The sequence below is a fragment of the Nasonia vitripennis genome (assembly GCF_009193385.2).
Source record: "Nasonia vitripennis strain AsymCx chromosome 2 unlocalized genomic scaffold, Nvit_psr_1.1 chr2_random0010, whole genome shotgun sequence".
NCBI lineage: Eukaryota > Metazoa > Arthropoda > Insecta > Hymenoptera > Pteromalidae > Nasonia > Nasonia vitripennis.
The window spans coordinates 3,485,797-3,501,960 of NW_022279617.1; the positions used below are offsets into that span (position 1 = coordinate 3,485,797).

Consider the following 16,164-nt stretch of genomic DNA (forward strand, 5'->3'; position numbering starts at 1 on the left):
CACATATATTTATATTCAATTAGTTCTTATATGCAATTTTTAGTATATAAGGCCGTTCAATTACTAATATAATAGTATTAACTTGAACTGTCTTGTATCCTAACTACCGTAAATTCTTAGCGCTTGCGGGTCAGAAAAGCCGGTCACCACCTGGCGGTCAGTCCATAAATCGCAGTTTGTTCTTTTTTTATGTTTTTCTCTATCGCAATTGGTTTTTTCTCTCATTTGCTGTTTATTTTTATTCAAATTTTCCAAATTCGGATAGACAATGACAACTTAATACAAAAATAAACAATAAGCAACAGATAATAATAGAAAATAACAGAAAAAACGGTGAATTTTTCAACTAGGGTAGCGAGTGTGATAAACTTGGTGCAAAAAAGGACTACTTTAGCCAAAGATACAGCATTATATTATATATGTATATATATATATATATATATATATATATATATATATATATATATATATATATATATATATATATATATATATATATATATGTGTGTGTGTGTGTATATTATATACATAAAAATAGATGTAATTGTGATTGTAATCGTTTTCTTAACCCTTTTTTTCACCATATAGTATCGCCCGAGCATAGCGAGAATAAAATGAATAATCTTACCTGAGATATCTCGTGTGAGATTTTGCAGGAAGGCTCTTAGAACCTTATAATATAGCGTATAATTAGATTGTTCTTGAAAATTTTTAATTACAACTTAAATAAACAAAATATAATTAAAAATTAATATGTTGACTTCTTTTACAGGTATTATGAAGAAAATCGCAGTGGATATGACTGACTTAAGCATTTCAAAAAGTAAAATATTATTACTACAGAAAACTTCTTAGAACTAAGGAAATGTTTCAAGTTTTATCAAACAACTTCTTATAATTATTTCTTTTAATTTAGTGTCTATTATACACGAGTATCGTATACTATTTTTTGACACAGCGTACGTAAAATATGATATCACGCATTCTGCAAATTTTTGTTATTAGATTTCTGTGTTGTTGTTTTAATATTGTAATTTCTGCGTATTGAAAAATATCGGTCCATACACGTGCGAAAGATGATTCTGCACTCGTGTCCCCAATAGCACGAAACGTTTATAGAACGTTTTAAAAACGTTTTGTAAATTAAAATTTTTTAAAATTATTCCTATAAAGATTTATATGTATTTAATAACTAACGTCATTTTATTAGATCGTCGTGTTCAAATACATATATATTAAATATTATATTATATACTAAACACTTTGCTCCTATAAAGTAATATTAATAAGAACAAATTTAACTACTTGCTTGTAAAACTACTGACGCCATCTAGTGGTTCGACTCTTTTTTAAAAAACAAAAGTTATTTAAACATTTTTTAAACGTCCGACATCAACTGCTTCATTATTTTTTTAGGTTTTTAGAAAGGATTTAAAAAATTTTTAAAATTTAATAAATTTATAAAATATCAATATAATATATAATATCAATGTTATTTATTTGTTTACTAAAATAAAAATTGAAAATTCGCGGAAATTTTGTATGTTTTATAAACGTTTTAAAACCATTTTTATAACTTTTTTAAAAAACGTTTCAAAGTTTTAATTTAAACGTTTTTAAAACTACTATTAGAGAATGATTTCGGTAACTCGCTTCGCTCGAGTGATAAACCCACCACTCGTGCTAGAATCATCAATTCGCACTTCTATAGAATATACTATTTCTTTTAAGCTGCACTTTTAGAGTTGAAATTTGTTATTTAAAATTAAATAAAAACTATAATGCGAATTTGTTGAAAAAATTGATACATTCCAGTAATTCTAAATAATTATATTAATAAACACATCTCATTTCAGATATTGATAATCAACAAGTAGTTATGCTTAAAAAATTAATTGTTTTAAGTATAGTAGCAAATAGTAGTAATTCTGATCTCAACCGCTTCATGAATTGTACTAAAAAAGTTCCTTTTGAGGTTAAGGAAAATATTTTTAAAGTTATATACGTTGAAATAAAACGAGTGTATTTCACGTTCTTAGATTTACTAATACCGTACAGATATCTAATCAAAGAAAAAGTATTAGAGTATTTAAATATATTAAAAAGTAACAAGATTAACATTCAAAATGAATTGAAAAATCTGTCCTCATTTTCTGATAAAGAAGTAGTATTTTATGAAGGTGGGTGGTTATTTATTTATTTACTTATTTATTCTTGAAATCATTTTTACCATCCCTGGTAGAATCGGTAACCCACTTAATGGGCAGTTTTTGGCATAGAATCTAAAAACTGGACAATTTTCTTTGCTATTTTTTAGGCATAATGTTACTCGTACTGAAAAAAATCGCGCAAGAAATTGGTCGAAAACCTCACGCGGTCTTCACGCAATTTTTTTTAAGTAGGGACGCTTTTTAACACACCTAATGAGCAGTTCTTAGATTCAATTTACTTACCTTATTTTTAAGTATTAACTGGCCATTCTTCATGTTAAGTCTACAGCGCCCTCTCAGTAAACAATAGCGGACACGCCATAAGAAGCTTCCTTGATCCCCCCGGTCCCAGGTCCGCTATTGCTTATTGAGGGGGCGCTGTAGACTAATAGAAAGGTAGTCCAAAAAAGAGTGTATGATCTTGTAACAGGACATACGTTTGAAGAGCCACATGAACAGGTTGAAGTGGTCGAAGAGGCTGATGCTGATAATAATAGTGATTTTGATTTACAAGATTATCCAGATGTAAGTTTCTTATTTCATGACAACAACCATGTATCTCCAGATCTTACTGCTCCAGAAGGCGATGAAGTATATGAGGAGGTACACAAAGAAGCAGCTATTTCAAAAAACATAGAAAAAAGTACAGAAGAAACTTCAGAATTAGAAATTCTTGAGGGTTACGAAGATGTAGTCATCGTGAATTTAGTATCAAATATGAATGAGAACCAGATACCGTCTACTTCTCAAGTACAACCAACGCAAAGCCAATTTCTGTTTCAAGTACCAATTGTTCAAAACCAAGATATTGACAGACAAGCTAATAAACAATTTCTGTCTGAAAATAAATTTCAAACAATTAATCCAGCAATAAATGTCAGCATTACAACACCAGCAAACAACAATTTACTTCCATCTTGTATCGATACAGTTCATAGACATGAATTTCAGCTTTCTTCTGCCCGCTTGAATAATGACAAAGTAAATTTAAAAATTAAAAATTATTTAATCAAAGAAGCTGTTCATATTGTTTATTCAGCATTAATGGAGTCAACGAGCGAACCATTGAGAGTAATTCGTTTCCATTTTATAATTGATGCTGTGAATGATTTTATAAATTCAGTTTCTCATTTATAAATTACTAATTAGAAAAAAGTTTATTTGTATTACCATTACTTTATATCAAATCAGAAAAAAGACTTTAATGATAAAAAATGTATTTTACAGAATATAAGATTCTTTATAAACGATTACCTATCTGACTATGTAATTTATCAATAAAAACTATGAAATAAAAGAATACATATTTAATTTTAATATAAAAACATGATTTTTACCATTTTATTATAAAATTGCAATAATTTGAGTTACACATTTTTGAAAATTTTTAAATTATTACTTCATCTGTATGTTACATTAAAAAAAATCAAATACAATCTTTTCTTAAAGTTTACCCTCTTGTATTTTTAGCTGCACTGAACATTCTGCTTTACTCTTCTTTTGTGGTACTTTTTTACATTCTTGCCCACTGCCATGGGACATCACATAACTGTTCCCGTATTCTATCTCTGTTAATATCCTGGTGTTGAAAAATGGGTACGATTCCATGATTATTGTTCCATCTGTTTCCTACCTCGTTGTACTAAAAGTCTTTTATAACATTATGAAGACATAGTGAGCTTATAATTATCCTTTCTGATGTTGCTAGCTTCCATTTTAAACTTGATTCGTTGACTAACCACCTTTCAGTCACTTCTCCAAAAGCACTTTCAATTATTCTACGTGCATGGCTCAGTCTGTAATTAAAAACTCGGTGCGGTATTGTTATGTTCTCGTTTCTTAGAAAAGGCGTCATTAAATAATCTTTCAATGGAAAGCCTCCATCTCCAATTAACACATATGGACTTTGGATGTGTGTGTTTGGCAATGGTTGTGAAGGCGGTAGCTGGATCTGATTATTTAATAAAACATTTCCAAAATCACTCTCAGCGAATACACTTGCATCATTGCAAGATCCTGTAAACGTATTTCAATTAAAATATAAAATTATAATATAAGTTTACTAAATATATATATATATATATATATATATATATATATATATATTAATATTAACATATGTCTCACCATAATCTCCAATATTTGCCCAAATAAAACGTTTCTTCGAATCACAACACGCCATCAGAACTATGCTATGGAAATTTTTGAAGTTGAAAAATAAGCTACCACTACCTCCAGGCTTCCTAATCCTACAATGTTTTCCGTCAAGAGCTCCTATGCAATTTGGGAAATGCAAATCTTCCATAAATTCATTTGCTATGACTTGAAATTGTTGACGTGAAGGAAATGAGAGGAATAGTGGCATGAGTACTTCGCATAAAACAGTGCATACTTCTGGTATTACTTGTTTGACAGTAGACAATCCAATATTATAAAACCATTCATTTTTTCTAATTGAATCACCATGCGCCAAATAGCTAAAAGAAACAATTTATATTTTTATGTTACAAATAATCACATAATTGATCAGAGAAATTATTTTCCTTACTTTAAAGTTAAAGAAAATCTCAGCTCTGGTGGGAAAGGTGGTCTTCGACTTCTTTTGACCAATCTTTCTCTAACAAGTTCATACACATACATTTATGTCTGAACATTCATCCGGGTGAAATTTATAAATTGCTCCTCATCAATAAGTTGAAAATACTGAAAGGTCATTGCGTAACCACCATATCCTGTTAGATAGTTTTGTCGAATCAGTGGTTTGCTCCACCATCTCCTGAACTTCTTTCTTCTTCGAGCAAGGTATTGTTTCAATTCAATCACTTGTTGACTCAACTCTACTAGTATTATTCTGATTTCCAGATAATTTTCATTATTCTTGAATACTAATGCAGTATTAAAAATTAGATCCCATGCTAAATCAATGAATACATTAATAATTCATTTTAACTTACTTCAGTAATTACGCAAAGGCCAATTTGTAAATGTAAACAACGCTGTGTCTATTTATATACGTATTTTTGGAAGAGTTGTATTCATTGAGGTTAGGTGTATACAAGCAGATCCAAGCAGAAGATGAAATTGCCGTCAAAACTGATCGACACAGTTGGAGCGTTCGTTCATACACTACCAGAAACATGATTATTTTGGACAGTTGGCTCCATGAAAAATCACCATATTTTCTTAGTGACTTCTCCGCACGCGTACGCATGCAGACGCTCGCATACGCGTCTATGTGGCCAGGGCCAGTGCGGCTCTGCGGACTCTTATCGCTAACTCGTCACGCAGTTCGCGTTGCAGATGTGTGCGTCTGTGACACCACTATTAGGTATATTGCTTTATTAGGTTTATTTCTAAAATACTTTTATTAAGTTTGTTATAATTAAAAATATTTCTGTAACATTAAAACCTTATTAAAAGATACATGCCTTGGAGCATTTTGAGCAATGTTTTGATTTTAAAATATTAGACATGCAAATTTCATGTGAGAAAATCATAGTGATTCCATAATCAATAATAGTACATTACGATACGTGTGACGCAAATGGTTCTTTTTTACACGGCGCTTAGCGCCCTCGCTGCGCTCGGGTGCTAACTGCGCCGTGTAAAACTGAACCATTTAAGTCAAGAGTATCGTATAAAATTTTATAGCATAGACTGCTAAAATCCGCAAGTCTCGCCTATTCGTGACTTAAGAGACTTGTAAACAGGTTCATTTTTGTGTGATATATGATATTCTAAAAAAATGAGATATTCATAAAATCCTTCTTGAGCAGCTGAGATTTTTTGTCGTCGAGACTATTTTAAGTTGATATCTACAAATTTCCTGCGCATCTTGTACCACTTCGTTTTGAGATTGTCAACTGGAAAGATTGTTTGCCAACAAATTTTTTAGATATTTCTGGTATTTTGCTATATTGTGGACTGCGTATTTTAGATGTTAATTATTTAATATTACTTTCATCAGTGTCTGAGCTCATTAAAATCTGGCAAACGCTTGTACAGCAATTCAAGAAATGCTTGAACGATGAAAAGAAAGCAGGAACAGGGTCAGCTGCCATACAGCATGAATTTACTTACTATGAACATTTGTTGTTTTTAAAACCTGCTTTTGCCCACCGTAAAGCATTATCGACTCGCATCATTGCTCCTGAAAGTATGCAGGCGTCAGATAAGTTAATATAAAAAATATTCATTCAATCAGTATAAAACTAAGTAGTAAAAGTTATACATTTGCAGGAACCTCTCTGTCCAAGGAGATGCCGGAGGTTGCAGCAAAGCCATCGTTGACTGCAACTTCTTAATCGTTCAACTGTCCATCTGCTGCTGGAAAAGAAAATGATTTAACGTTTGGTTCTCCAGCTCCAAGATCACAACATGTGCCAGTGTATGATGTGGCATCACGTAAGTTTACACAAAAATATTAATCCAATCAGTATTACAGTAAGTATAGTATATGTTGTACCTTTTCAGGGACCTTAGTGAATAAGAGTATGCCAGGGGCTGCAGCAAAGCCACCATACACTGCCACTTCTCCATCGACTAGCTGCTTATCTGCTACCAGGAGAAATCAGAATTTCAAGTTGGTTCATCCAGCTCCACCAAAAGTACCAGTTTTCGATGAACCTGCACAAAATAAACTCAAGATTATGGCAGAAGATAATAAACAAATACAGATGCTGCAAACTCAGATGCTTTTAACTCTACAGCATGTTCAACAAAAAATGGGGATTCCAGAAGCAGTACAACCAGTATCAGATCAATTTGGTCAATCAATAATTGATTTTAAACATCATTTGAATGCTGCATTTACTAACGTTCCAGTTGGTTATGAAGAGCAATGCATGGAATACGTATTACAACAACTGGAAAAGTTCGATCAGCAGCAGAATGCGTACAAAGGTAATTCATAAGAATACTAATATGTGTATTTTTGCAATTAATATTATCTCTGAAGAAAAAGTAAGCTATCAATGGTGATACTAATCATTCCGTGTTTCATTTCTTTTTAAATAATGCATGCAAAGTTTATTATATCAGCTAATGTATGTTTTTTTTATAGTTTTGTACAATGAAAAATTGTACAAAATTATTTTATTTGAAACATTTTTTTCCTGTTATTTTTCAATACATCGATGGTCATGATGGCTGTGAACTATCTCTATTATTGCACATAATTATTATGCAATATAATAAATTAATATTTTGATTCCATCCAAATTGCGAGCAGCTCCGATTTTCTCCGACTCGATTCCAAAATAGTCGCGTCTGGAGCAATATCAAATGGCGGACTTTCTCAACCTATAGCTACTACTATAAGTATATGGAAGCTACAGTAAACAGATGGCAGCTTGGCAGCCACGAATGCCAGAGTGAGAGAGACAGAGGAAGGTATTCGGAACTAAACGGTTGCAAATCATGCATAGCTTATATGGGAAAGTGACAACAAATATTTCTTATAAAATCCCTAGATGTTTAGAATGTTTGTAATGTTTTATACGTATCAAGTACAGTGATATTTATCCTACAAAAAAATTTGCGTCGGTTTAAAGCAATAGTAATTTTTTATTAAATTGTTTTGGATAACTTTACATATAATGTAGTTTAGTAAACCAACAGTTCTTAGTCTTGCCGCAAACAGTGGCGCTGATAGTAAACTGTGCATAGAGCGAATAGAGGGATTTGAATGAGAACATTGAAATCAATATAGTATGTATGTAGGCGGATCAGTTTATCCAAGTTTTTACTTAATTTTGATATTTAAAGCTTTAATTGCAAACTGTTACTTTTTCTTTGATACGTATACAAATTGGTATTGATCAACATATAAAAAGAATTAGTTAAACACATTTTTAATTATAAAATTTTATTTAAGTGCTTTTTTACATTTTTTTACTAATACAAATTTTATTGTTTACAAAGTATGTTCTACATGTTTTTTAAAAGCTCTTATCGATTTCAAAATGATACAAAACTTTAATCTCTGTACACGTGTATCAGAGTTCTCCTGTAATTTTTTATTTAAAATATTAATATATTTATTTGGCATCAATTTTTGTGTGTTTATACGATATGCTTTAAGTTCTTTAATAAAAGCTTTTGAACAAGTCTCAGAAGATTGAATATTCCTCTTGACTTCATACGTAGATTTAGGTTTAGTTTTTGTAAATATGTAACATCCTTTTTGGCTTCAACCAACTTATCGGTCTTTACAAAATTATCTCTAAGAGATTTGTATTTATCTTTAATGTATTTCTCTGCAACATCAATAATTTGTATGTAATAACAATTTTTTCATTTATTGATTTAATTTTTAATATATGGATATATATGGATTAATTATACTTACTTGACATATTTATAGCTTGCTCTTCCAAAATAACACTTTGTATTTTTGATAAAACATTATCTTTCTCTGACAATGAGTAGAACTTTTCATCTTCATGATCGAACATAAAAGTGTTAGCAGCATAATATCTGATAATTTAGTTAACTCAGTGGTTAGAGCTCCCGCTTGTTAATCTCGGGGTCCGCGGTACAAGCTCGCGTCTACTCTTTTTCGCTTTCCGACTCGTCTCCTCTCCGTCCGTTACAGTGGAGATCTCATTTGAGATTTATCAATAGGGATGACTATAGATAATTGATAAGTGTTCCGGGCGTAACCGAGGGCTGCTAGGGATAAGAGCAAGTGCGACGTATTCTTTATCAATAATATATTCTACCTATTGGTAGTTTTAGCGAACGTTTCTCCGTCATTTGGCTCTCATATGCGCGAATCGACAAGGCGATTCGTAGTTTCAGGCCAATACGGTTAGGAGTGATTTTATAATCATTCTTAGACTGCCACGACCTCAGTAGAGAGTTTACTGCACGGATTTTGAAGGTCACTTTCAGTGCGGAGAGGCTAAAGGGCCGATCTGTGACTGCCAGGCCAGAAAGTCGAGTGGCGAGAGGCGTTCGCGCGGGTGCATGACTGCGTGTGTATATAGCTATAGATCTAGAGGAGCGCGCGCACTGCTTCGAGTCCCTTCGGTATAGTCCTTGGGAAAGCGTCTTTGTTTTAGCGGGCCCGAGTTTTCGGCGGCGTTTAATGAGTAGAGCGTCAGTTCTCGGCGACAACTTGTGAGAGAAGGTCACACCAGGACCTGATCGTTAGGAGATTTCAATAAAGTCATAATATCAACAATGATTTCACAGTTTATTTTTGAACCTTAATTTCCCATACAATAAAAATGTGAAAATATTAAAAATTTACATCAGCCTTGGGTGTGCAGTCGCACGGCTTGCTGAAATATATATAACTATAAATTTTTATAATAAATATTTAAATATTATAATAAAAATACATAATACATTATTTAAAGTATATAATTTATTGTAATGTTTGTTTAAAACATCTATTTGATTATAAAATATGGTTTATTTTAAGAAATTTATATTTTTTGATATTTATTTATCTTTTTCTACTGAAAAAACTCACGTGAGTGCTTTTTACATATAGAAAATGATTACTTAAAGAGTTTTATCATTTCATTTTCACAAACACATAGCTTAAAAAAAATATCATATCTGCAGAAATAATTATTCGCAGCATCCCTTTTATCTGGGCCGAATCTGCAGATTACATCTTGTGATACGCATAAATACAAATAGCATTCGTCTTGTCATGTTCACAACAAATAACTTCAAAAAAAAAATATCACATCTGCAATAATTATTATTTGCAGCATTTTTTTTTATCTGGATCAAATCTGCAGGTAACATTTTGTGATATGCACAAATACACACAGCATTTGTCAATCCATGTTCACCATCAAATAACTTTAAAAAAAGAGTATATCTGCATAAACAATTATTTCCAGCATCCCTTTTATCTGGACCTAATCTTAAGATCACCTCGGATATAGTATGTAAAATATACATATATATCTATGTGTCGCATATGATTTATATAATAAAAAATAATTCAGATTAAAAATACGAATAAACATATTTGCCATATTTTTCTGAGAAGATTATTATTTACAGCATCCGATATCTGGACCAATCTTACTATGTTGTATGGTATATGTATACATATACATTATTAGTAATTAATTACAAAAAAATGACATAATTATTTTATATCTGTATGTAAATATAGCTGATTTATGTTAAATGTTTCATGACCCGGTCACTTTTTGTAAACCATTTTTTATTAAACAATATAACTAATAAATCCAATTACTTTATCATTTTTTGCGGTAGTTTAATATATTCATGTTTTTGCCACATATCTATCATGAAATAATTGTCATTCCATTATGATTCACTAGTTCTGGTGAATTTTTACAAAATTGCTCATTTTATTGTTTTTAATAGTCAAGAAGAAGATGTAGATAGGATAGGATACTCTTTAAATTAGTGACAAAGTGACGTAACATTATTTGAAATTTTAACAGCAATTAGTTTTTGCTATGGTAAATCACTACATATTTTTAAGCATTTTCCGCTTATCTTTGAAGATTAAAGAATTCAAAATCCAAAAACATATACATACATGTATAAATACCGAATTTTATTGACATTCATTGCCTGGATTCAAAAATATAGCGGTATACATACACTTACGCGCACACCCATACAGACATGTTCTAAAAAAACGTGATTCAAACTCCAAAAACCTCAGAATGAATTTCTAACCCATTTTTTTACGAAAATTTTACTATTGCAAAGCTTCCTCTAGGAAAAAGCAAAAGTTTTATAAAAATTTGATATTTACGCGCGAGCGAGCCGTTTATCGCACTAGTAGTTAAACGCGTGTCCACCAGGTGGATACGACACCGGTGAAGCATTGCGCACCGACAACTCACAACTCATTTAGTCACCTGAAAGTACTTATAGTAGCGAGCTTGCTGAGGACGGTGCGCATTGAAAATTAAATTTTGATGTATTTCATTATTCAGGATCATTTTCAATTGATGATATTTTTTTAATACAATATATCTGCATACAATTGCTAAAACACTCTGCTTTTTATTTAATGCGTACATGATATTTGACGGTTTTTGTGCCTTGCCTTACACAAGTTTTTACATCGAAATATATTCTAGTATCATGTATGTATTAAATTAAAAGCAGAGTGTTTTAGGTATCGCATGCAGATATATTGTATTAAAAAAAATATCATGAATTGAAAATGATCCTGAATAATGAAATACATCACAATTTAATTTTCGAACTTTTTATACACAGCTGACATTTTTGGTCTGTGCTGTGCTAATTTATTAGAACACCACTTCCCAAGCATCAATAAGTATTTATACACTTCAACGTACTTATCACCTGCTTTTTTATCCATGAATAAATGCAAATCTTTATCCTGAAAGCTGTCCACATACTCTTTCAATTTTTTGTTTGTCGGCCTCGATTTGTCATAAGCAGACAGACCAGTAGCCAATTCAAACAAAACAATGCCATAACTGTATGTATCGATTTTAGTTGATAAAGTCCCTTTAAATATGTATTCTTCAGGTAGATATGGCCGAGTACCTTGAATTTTGCTCACCTAGAAGACACATTGTTATAGTTAAATCATACTAAGTAATATTAAATAGTACAAAAAAAAAATTTATTTTTAAAAACTCACTTTAAGAGAGTCATCTGGTGAACCTTCCCGTGCTAATCCAAAATCGCCAATTTTTGGTTCAAAATTTTTGTCCAATAAAATATTTGCACTCTTGATGTCTCCATGAATTAGAGGTTTATCACGTATCGTATGCAGATACTGTAATCCTCGGGCTATTCCTTTTGCAATTTCTAGCCTTTGGATCCAGTTAAGTGGATTAGATCCATGTTTTAAATGTAACCGATCCTCTAATGAACCGTTTTTCATATACTGGTATACTAAACATGGTGCTTCACCTCCTATACTGTATGCATACAATGGTAATATGTTTTCATGTGGTGATGAGTTCAAAATTTTGATCTCTCGAAATGATTGCTCTAATTGCAATGCATAGCTCTCGTCATAATCAGAACCCCTTGGTTTAATTTTCTTGATAGCCACTTCAGTATTTTTCCAGAAACCTATTTTTAATAATAATTAGAATATAATAATTAGAAACAACAATAAATTCAAATATTAGTTGAGTGAAATTTTCATCTTGTGCATTCAATCATTCATATGACACATACCTTTAAAAACAGTTCCAAATCCTCCTTTGCCAAGTAAATGTTCTTTTTTCCAGTTATTTGTTGCAGAAGCCAATTCATTATACGGAATACAAGGTAAAAGTGTGGAAAAAATTGCAGGCAATGATGCCAACAAATGATTTGAATTACTTAGGATTTCATTTTGTTGATCATGTTGCATAGGTCGATTCAATATTTCAGATTTATCCTTATCGCTATTATTAAAAAGTATTTTAGCATCAACTTCTTGAGGTTTTAGGTTTTGGTTGAAGTTTTGTGCACCTATTTTGTGATCTTTGGTATCATTTCTAAGCTGACCATTCCGCAAAAGTATTTGAAGATTTCCTTCACCGTTGTACAACAGTGTATGATATTTACTATCGACAAATGACTTTATTGGCAGCATTGCCTGATAATGATGCATTCTGGCTAGTAACATAAATAATTCTAAAACTGTATGATTGTGCTTTTCCCATATTGCTAAAAGTTCTTCTGTAGGATTCCGTTCTTTTCTTAAATTTTGAATTTCAAGATTATTGAAACCCATCCAAACACCTATTCGAAGATAAAAAAAGAGTATTGGCTAATGTACTGGATAAATTATGATTATGATTTATAATATGTTATGTATATATACCTGCAAGTTCTTCCCATTTGTTATTCTGATTCAAAATTTTACATAATTCCACTCGTTCAGAATATGGCATTTGATAGATAAACTTAATACTTCCAGTACTAGAAGCCATCTCAAGTGGCACACTGTTTGCTTCTTTGTTAGTTTAACCTGTAAATAAAATTACATATTTTAATATAGATACATGCTAAGACGATTTGTTTAGAAATTAATTATTTTTATCAATCAATCGCTTAACGGGGCAAATGAAAAATAAAAATGTTGTGTTAGTAATTCCGCACCTAAATGTATTTACAATATATTGCTCAAAGTTTAACATAATCAGGCCCGAAAACTACCCAAAAATTAATGAGTGAGAAACGAAATAATAAGGTAATACTGATGCATAAATGAATTACTGTTAAAAATTAATAAATACACTTTTATTTAGAGTATGTATGTATTATATTGTAATAAGTAAATTTACTATGCATTTAATAATTAAGATGAATAATTCAGATTAATTAAAATGAAAACCAAAGACATATAAATAAAATTATAACATTATAAAGCTATTATAGCGAATGAGGCACCTAAAATATTTGATTTATTACTATTGCCATTCTTAACTCTTCATAATGTTTTCAACAATATAACAATGAATCATCAATGAAAATAGACTTTCCATCCCTATAAAAATAATTGCCCCGCAAACTGGAGTCAGATGGCAAGCGAGTCTCTCATCACGACTCGCGTAAATTTTTCAAGATTTACAAAATTTTTGATTTAATCAAATTATCAAAACAATTAAAAGTTTAAAGTTTACAACCTGAGTTCAGTGTTATTATCCAAATAGTAACACCTATAAAGGCATTTATTATATCACTAGCGCGATTTACCTCGCTTCTACTGTCGCTCGGTTAAAAGATATTTGCAATAATAATAAAATTCAAGTCTTGTTGATTTACCTCGCTTCTACTGTCGCTCGGTTAAAAGATATTTGCAATAATAATAAAATTCAAGTCTTGTTGAGATCTTTTTTCCTACTGTCAATTCCTTATAGGGGTGGAAGTAAAAATTTCGAATAATAAAGATGTTGAACACCGAACGCGAAAATCACGCATTGATTTATGATGCAAGGTAACATTTTGAAACTGAAAATATTAAAAAACTATGACGGTTAAAAAATAAATTTTAAATTTTTAATTTAAAACAAAGATACTCTAAACGCTTGTTATTTTATATTTCCTAATATTTCAATTCAACATTTTCGTTTTAGAAATTGTTTGATTTCATAATTTCAGTTTTTTAACTTTTGCCTTTCATGCTTTAATTTTTCCAAATTTTTGCCGCCAAGTGATATTGATTATTCAATTACTGATTATCATGAAAATGAAGACGCTAAAATTTTGGTAAACAAATAGAGAAATATGAAGTCTCATTATTATCTAGTCAGCAACGTGAAATTTTCATATTATTAAGAAAATTGCATATAGTTATTTATCACTGGCAAAAACATTTACGTGATTTTGTCATGAAATTTTATAGTTTTCTACGTCAATTCATCACTGTCGATGTGACATTTGTTTAAAAAAGAGGTAAAAAAAATGTGTGCTGCAAATCACTTAAACCAATTAATTAGTGCAGAAATACCTGATAAAACTAAAAATGAAAATAAGATTATTTACTCTTGTACGACAATTTGTGATACACTTATGATGCTATAGATATTTATTTTAAAAGCAATTGGAAATTATCCTAATATTCTTAAAGTCAATTAAATGATAATCATATACTTGAATTCAAAAACATTTAAAATTTTTTCTCGATTTTTGATAAGCAATCTACTGTTAATTTTCAGAGATTGTCTAATATTCAACCTATTGATAGACATAAAGAATATATTCAAATTAGGGTTGTGCGAGTTCCCGAAAAGTCGAGTTTTCCGCTCGAAAAACTCGACTCGACGAGCTCGAGTCGAGTCAAGTTACTCGTATTTTTCGAGCTGTTCGTAAAACTCGAGCAGTTCGAAAGACTCGAGTAGCTCAAAATGCTCGAGCAGCTAAAAAATTCAACTATCTCAAAGTTTTCATGTCGCTAAACTCAGCTGTGCTGCTTGCCACCGGGTACCTGTATTTAAAACATTTTTACTGAGTTTTATCTAAATAGAATTGATTCTATAGTTAATCATTAAAATTAAAATATTGATTGGCATAGGGGAGATGCGCCCGAAAAATGTATTATTTTATATTTTTTATAAGGAAAAAAAATTAGTATAAGTCGAACTCGTCATTCAAAAAAGTTATCTGCATAAATGTAAAACGTTGATTTTACGAGTATGCAAAAAGTTGCCCTCAGTATGGATAAATTTAGCTCATTGGCTGTAAAATTTTATTCGATACTCGTGACCTAAGTAGCACTTTTTTGCACGGCGTGAGGCCCTGATTACGCTGTACAGAAGTGTTACCGTAATGTTATAAAATCATATGGATTTGCTCCTAAAACAGCCCTCTGTAATCGTGATGCAGTCATTGTGCCCTCGCAACTCATACTTTTATCATAAAAGCTAACGCTCTCGTCAGTTACTATTAAATCTATCTTGATAACGCATATGTCTATGCCTCATAAATCTTTCGTTCTCTTGAAAAGAGATGCTAAGACGTCTGAAATGTATAGAGAAACAAATATAATCGACGTTTAGTTCATTGGATCATTAAAATCCTTTCCCAACTAAATTATCGACGAACATTCGAGACTCACTTTTTATAAATGTAAATATTTTCTACATCTTTAAGGATCTCGCGTTATCCATACTGGAGAATCTATATTGTCAATCTCAGAACTTGGTAGTTTTCTTTGTCAGTTTTTGTTACAAGATGTAACGCTTTTTATCCTAGTTCTTTGGCAGTTTTTAGATTGAATATTCTTAACTATTTTCTTCCGAAGATAGTTGGTGAAATAACAAGACACAGGTGCACGTGGTAAATAGCGATTCGAGGTTAGAATTGGAAAATTATTACTATAGCAGGCTTGTATTCGAGTTTTTTTTTAATGAAAGTATATAGAATAATGATTTGCATCCGAAAAATGATCCGAAAAATTTCGAGTAACCTGGGACTCGAACCCGAGCCCTGCACAAGGAAAGCCATGCGCCTTAGCCAACCGAGC

General features: G+C 31.1%; 5 protein-coding genes across 6 annotated transcripts; 2 read left to right on the forward strand and 3 right to left on the reverse strand.

Annotated features, from left to right (window-relative positions):
* Positions 1-529: 529 nt before the first annotated feature.
* Positions 530-2,602, forward strand: LOC116416563. Its single transcript, XM_031925455.1, has 2 exons — positions 530-823; positions 1,857-2,602. The coding sequence occupies exons 1-2, from the start codon at positions 754-756 to the stop codon at positions 2,216-2,218; spliced, it is 432 nt and encodes a 143-aa protein (XP_031781315.1). The 5' UTR covers positions 530-753; the 3' UTR covers positions 2,219-2,602.
* Positions 2,603-3,557: 955 nt separating this feature from the next.
* LOC107981235 (protein ALP1-like) lies at positions 3,558-5,279 on the reverse strand. Of its 2 annotated transcripts, XM_016986487.2 has the most exons (4): positions 5,165-5,279; positions 4,759-5,095; positions 4,338-4,687; positions 3,558-4,226 (listed from the first exon to the last, which is right to left on the reverse strand). In XM_016986487.2, exons 2-4 carry the CDS (start codon positions 4,848-4,850, stop codon positions 3,853-3,855), a joined length of 816 nt encoding a protein of 271 aa, XP_016841976.1. In that variant the 5' UTR covers positions 4,851-5,095; positions 5,165-5,279; the 3' UTR covers positions 3,558-3,852. The 2 variants fall into 2 exon arrangements, with proteins under 2 accessions (XP_016841976.1, XP_031781314.1); XM_031925454.1 differs by having other exon boundaries at positions 4,759-5,248.
* A 949-nt stretch (positions 5,280-6,228) lies between these two features.
* On the forward strand, positions 6,229-7,123 carry LOC116416585. The gene is made up of 2 exons (XM_031925516.1): positions 6,229-6,614; positions 6,684-7,123. The coding sequence occupies exon 2, from the start codon at positions 6,704-6,706 to the stop codon at positions 7,121-7,123; it is 420 nt and encodes a 139-aa protein (XP_031781376.1). The 5' UTR covers positions 6,229-6,614; positions 6,684-6,703.
* A 1,150-nt stretch (positions 7,124-8,273) lies between these two features.
* On the reverse strand, positions 8,274-12,294 carry LOC116738651 (pelle-like serine/threonine-protein kinase pik-1; the record flags this gene model as incomplete). Its single annotated transcript, XM_032601665.1, has 4 exons — positions 8,274-8,467; positions 8,560-8,687; positions 11,528-11,757; positions 11,839-12,294. Coding segments are annotated over 4 exons (1,008 nt in total), but the record flags the coding sequence as incomplete, so codon positions are not given.
* On the reverse strand, positions 11,255-13,158 carry LOC100116695 (pelle-like serine/threonine-protein kinase pik-1). Its single transcript, XM_032601673.1, has 2 exons — positions 13,021-13,158; positions 11,255-12,938 (listed from the first exon to the last, which is right to left on the reverse strand). Exons 1-2 carry the CDS (start codon positions 13,127-13,129, stop codon positions 12,364-12,366), a joined length of 684 nt encoding a protein of 227 aa, XP_032457564.1. The 5' UTR covers positions 13,130-13,158; the 3' UTR covers positions 11,255-12,363.
* Positions 13,159-16,164: the final 3,006 nt, after the last annotated feature.

Coding starts and splice junctions, on each gene's coding strand:
- LOC116416563 (XM_031925455.1), top strand. CDS start 754: ATGTTGACTTCTTTTACAGGTATTATGAAGAAAATCGCAGTGGATATG. Junction 824..1,856: donor TGACTTAAGCATTTCAAAAA/GTAAAATATTAT, acceptor ATCTCATTTCAG/ATATTGATAATCAACAAGTA.
- LOC107981235 (XM_016986487.2), bottom strand. CDS start 4,850: ATGTATGTGTATGAACTTGTTAGAGAAAGATTGGTCAAAAGAAGTCGA. Junction 4,688..4,758: donor AGATTTTCTTTAACTTTAAA/GTAAGGAAAATA, acceptor TGTTTCTTTTAG/CTATTTGGCGCATGGTGATT. Junction 4,227..4,337: donor GGCAAATATTGGAGATTATG/GTGAGACATATG, acceptor ATACGTTTACAG/GATCTTGCAATGATGCAAGT.
- LOC116416585 (XM_031925516.1), top strand. CDS start 6,704: ATGCCAGGGGCTGCAGCAAAGCCACCATACACTGCCACTTCTCCATCG.
- LOC100116695 (XM_032601673.1), bottom strand. CDS start 13,129: ATGGCTTCTAGTACTGGAAGTATTAAGTTTATCTATCAAATGCCATAT. Junction 12,939..13,020: donor CAAATGGGAAGAACTTGCAG/GTATATATACAT, acceptor ATCTTCGAATAG/GTGTTTGGATGGGTTTCAAT.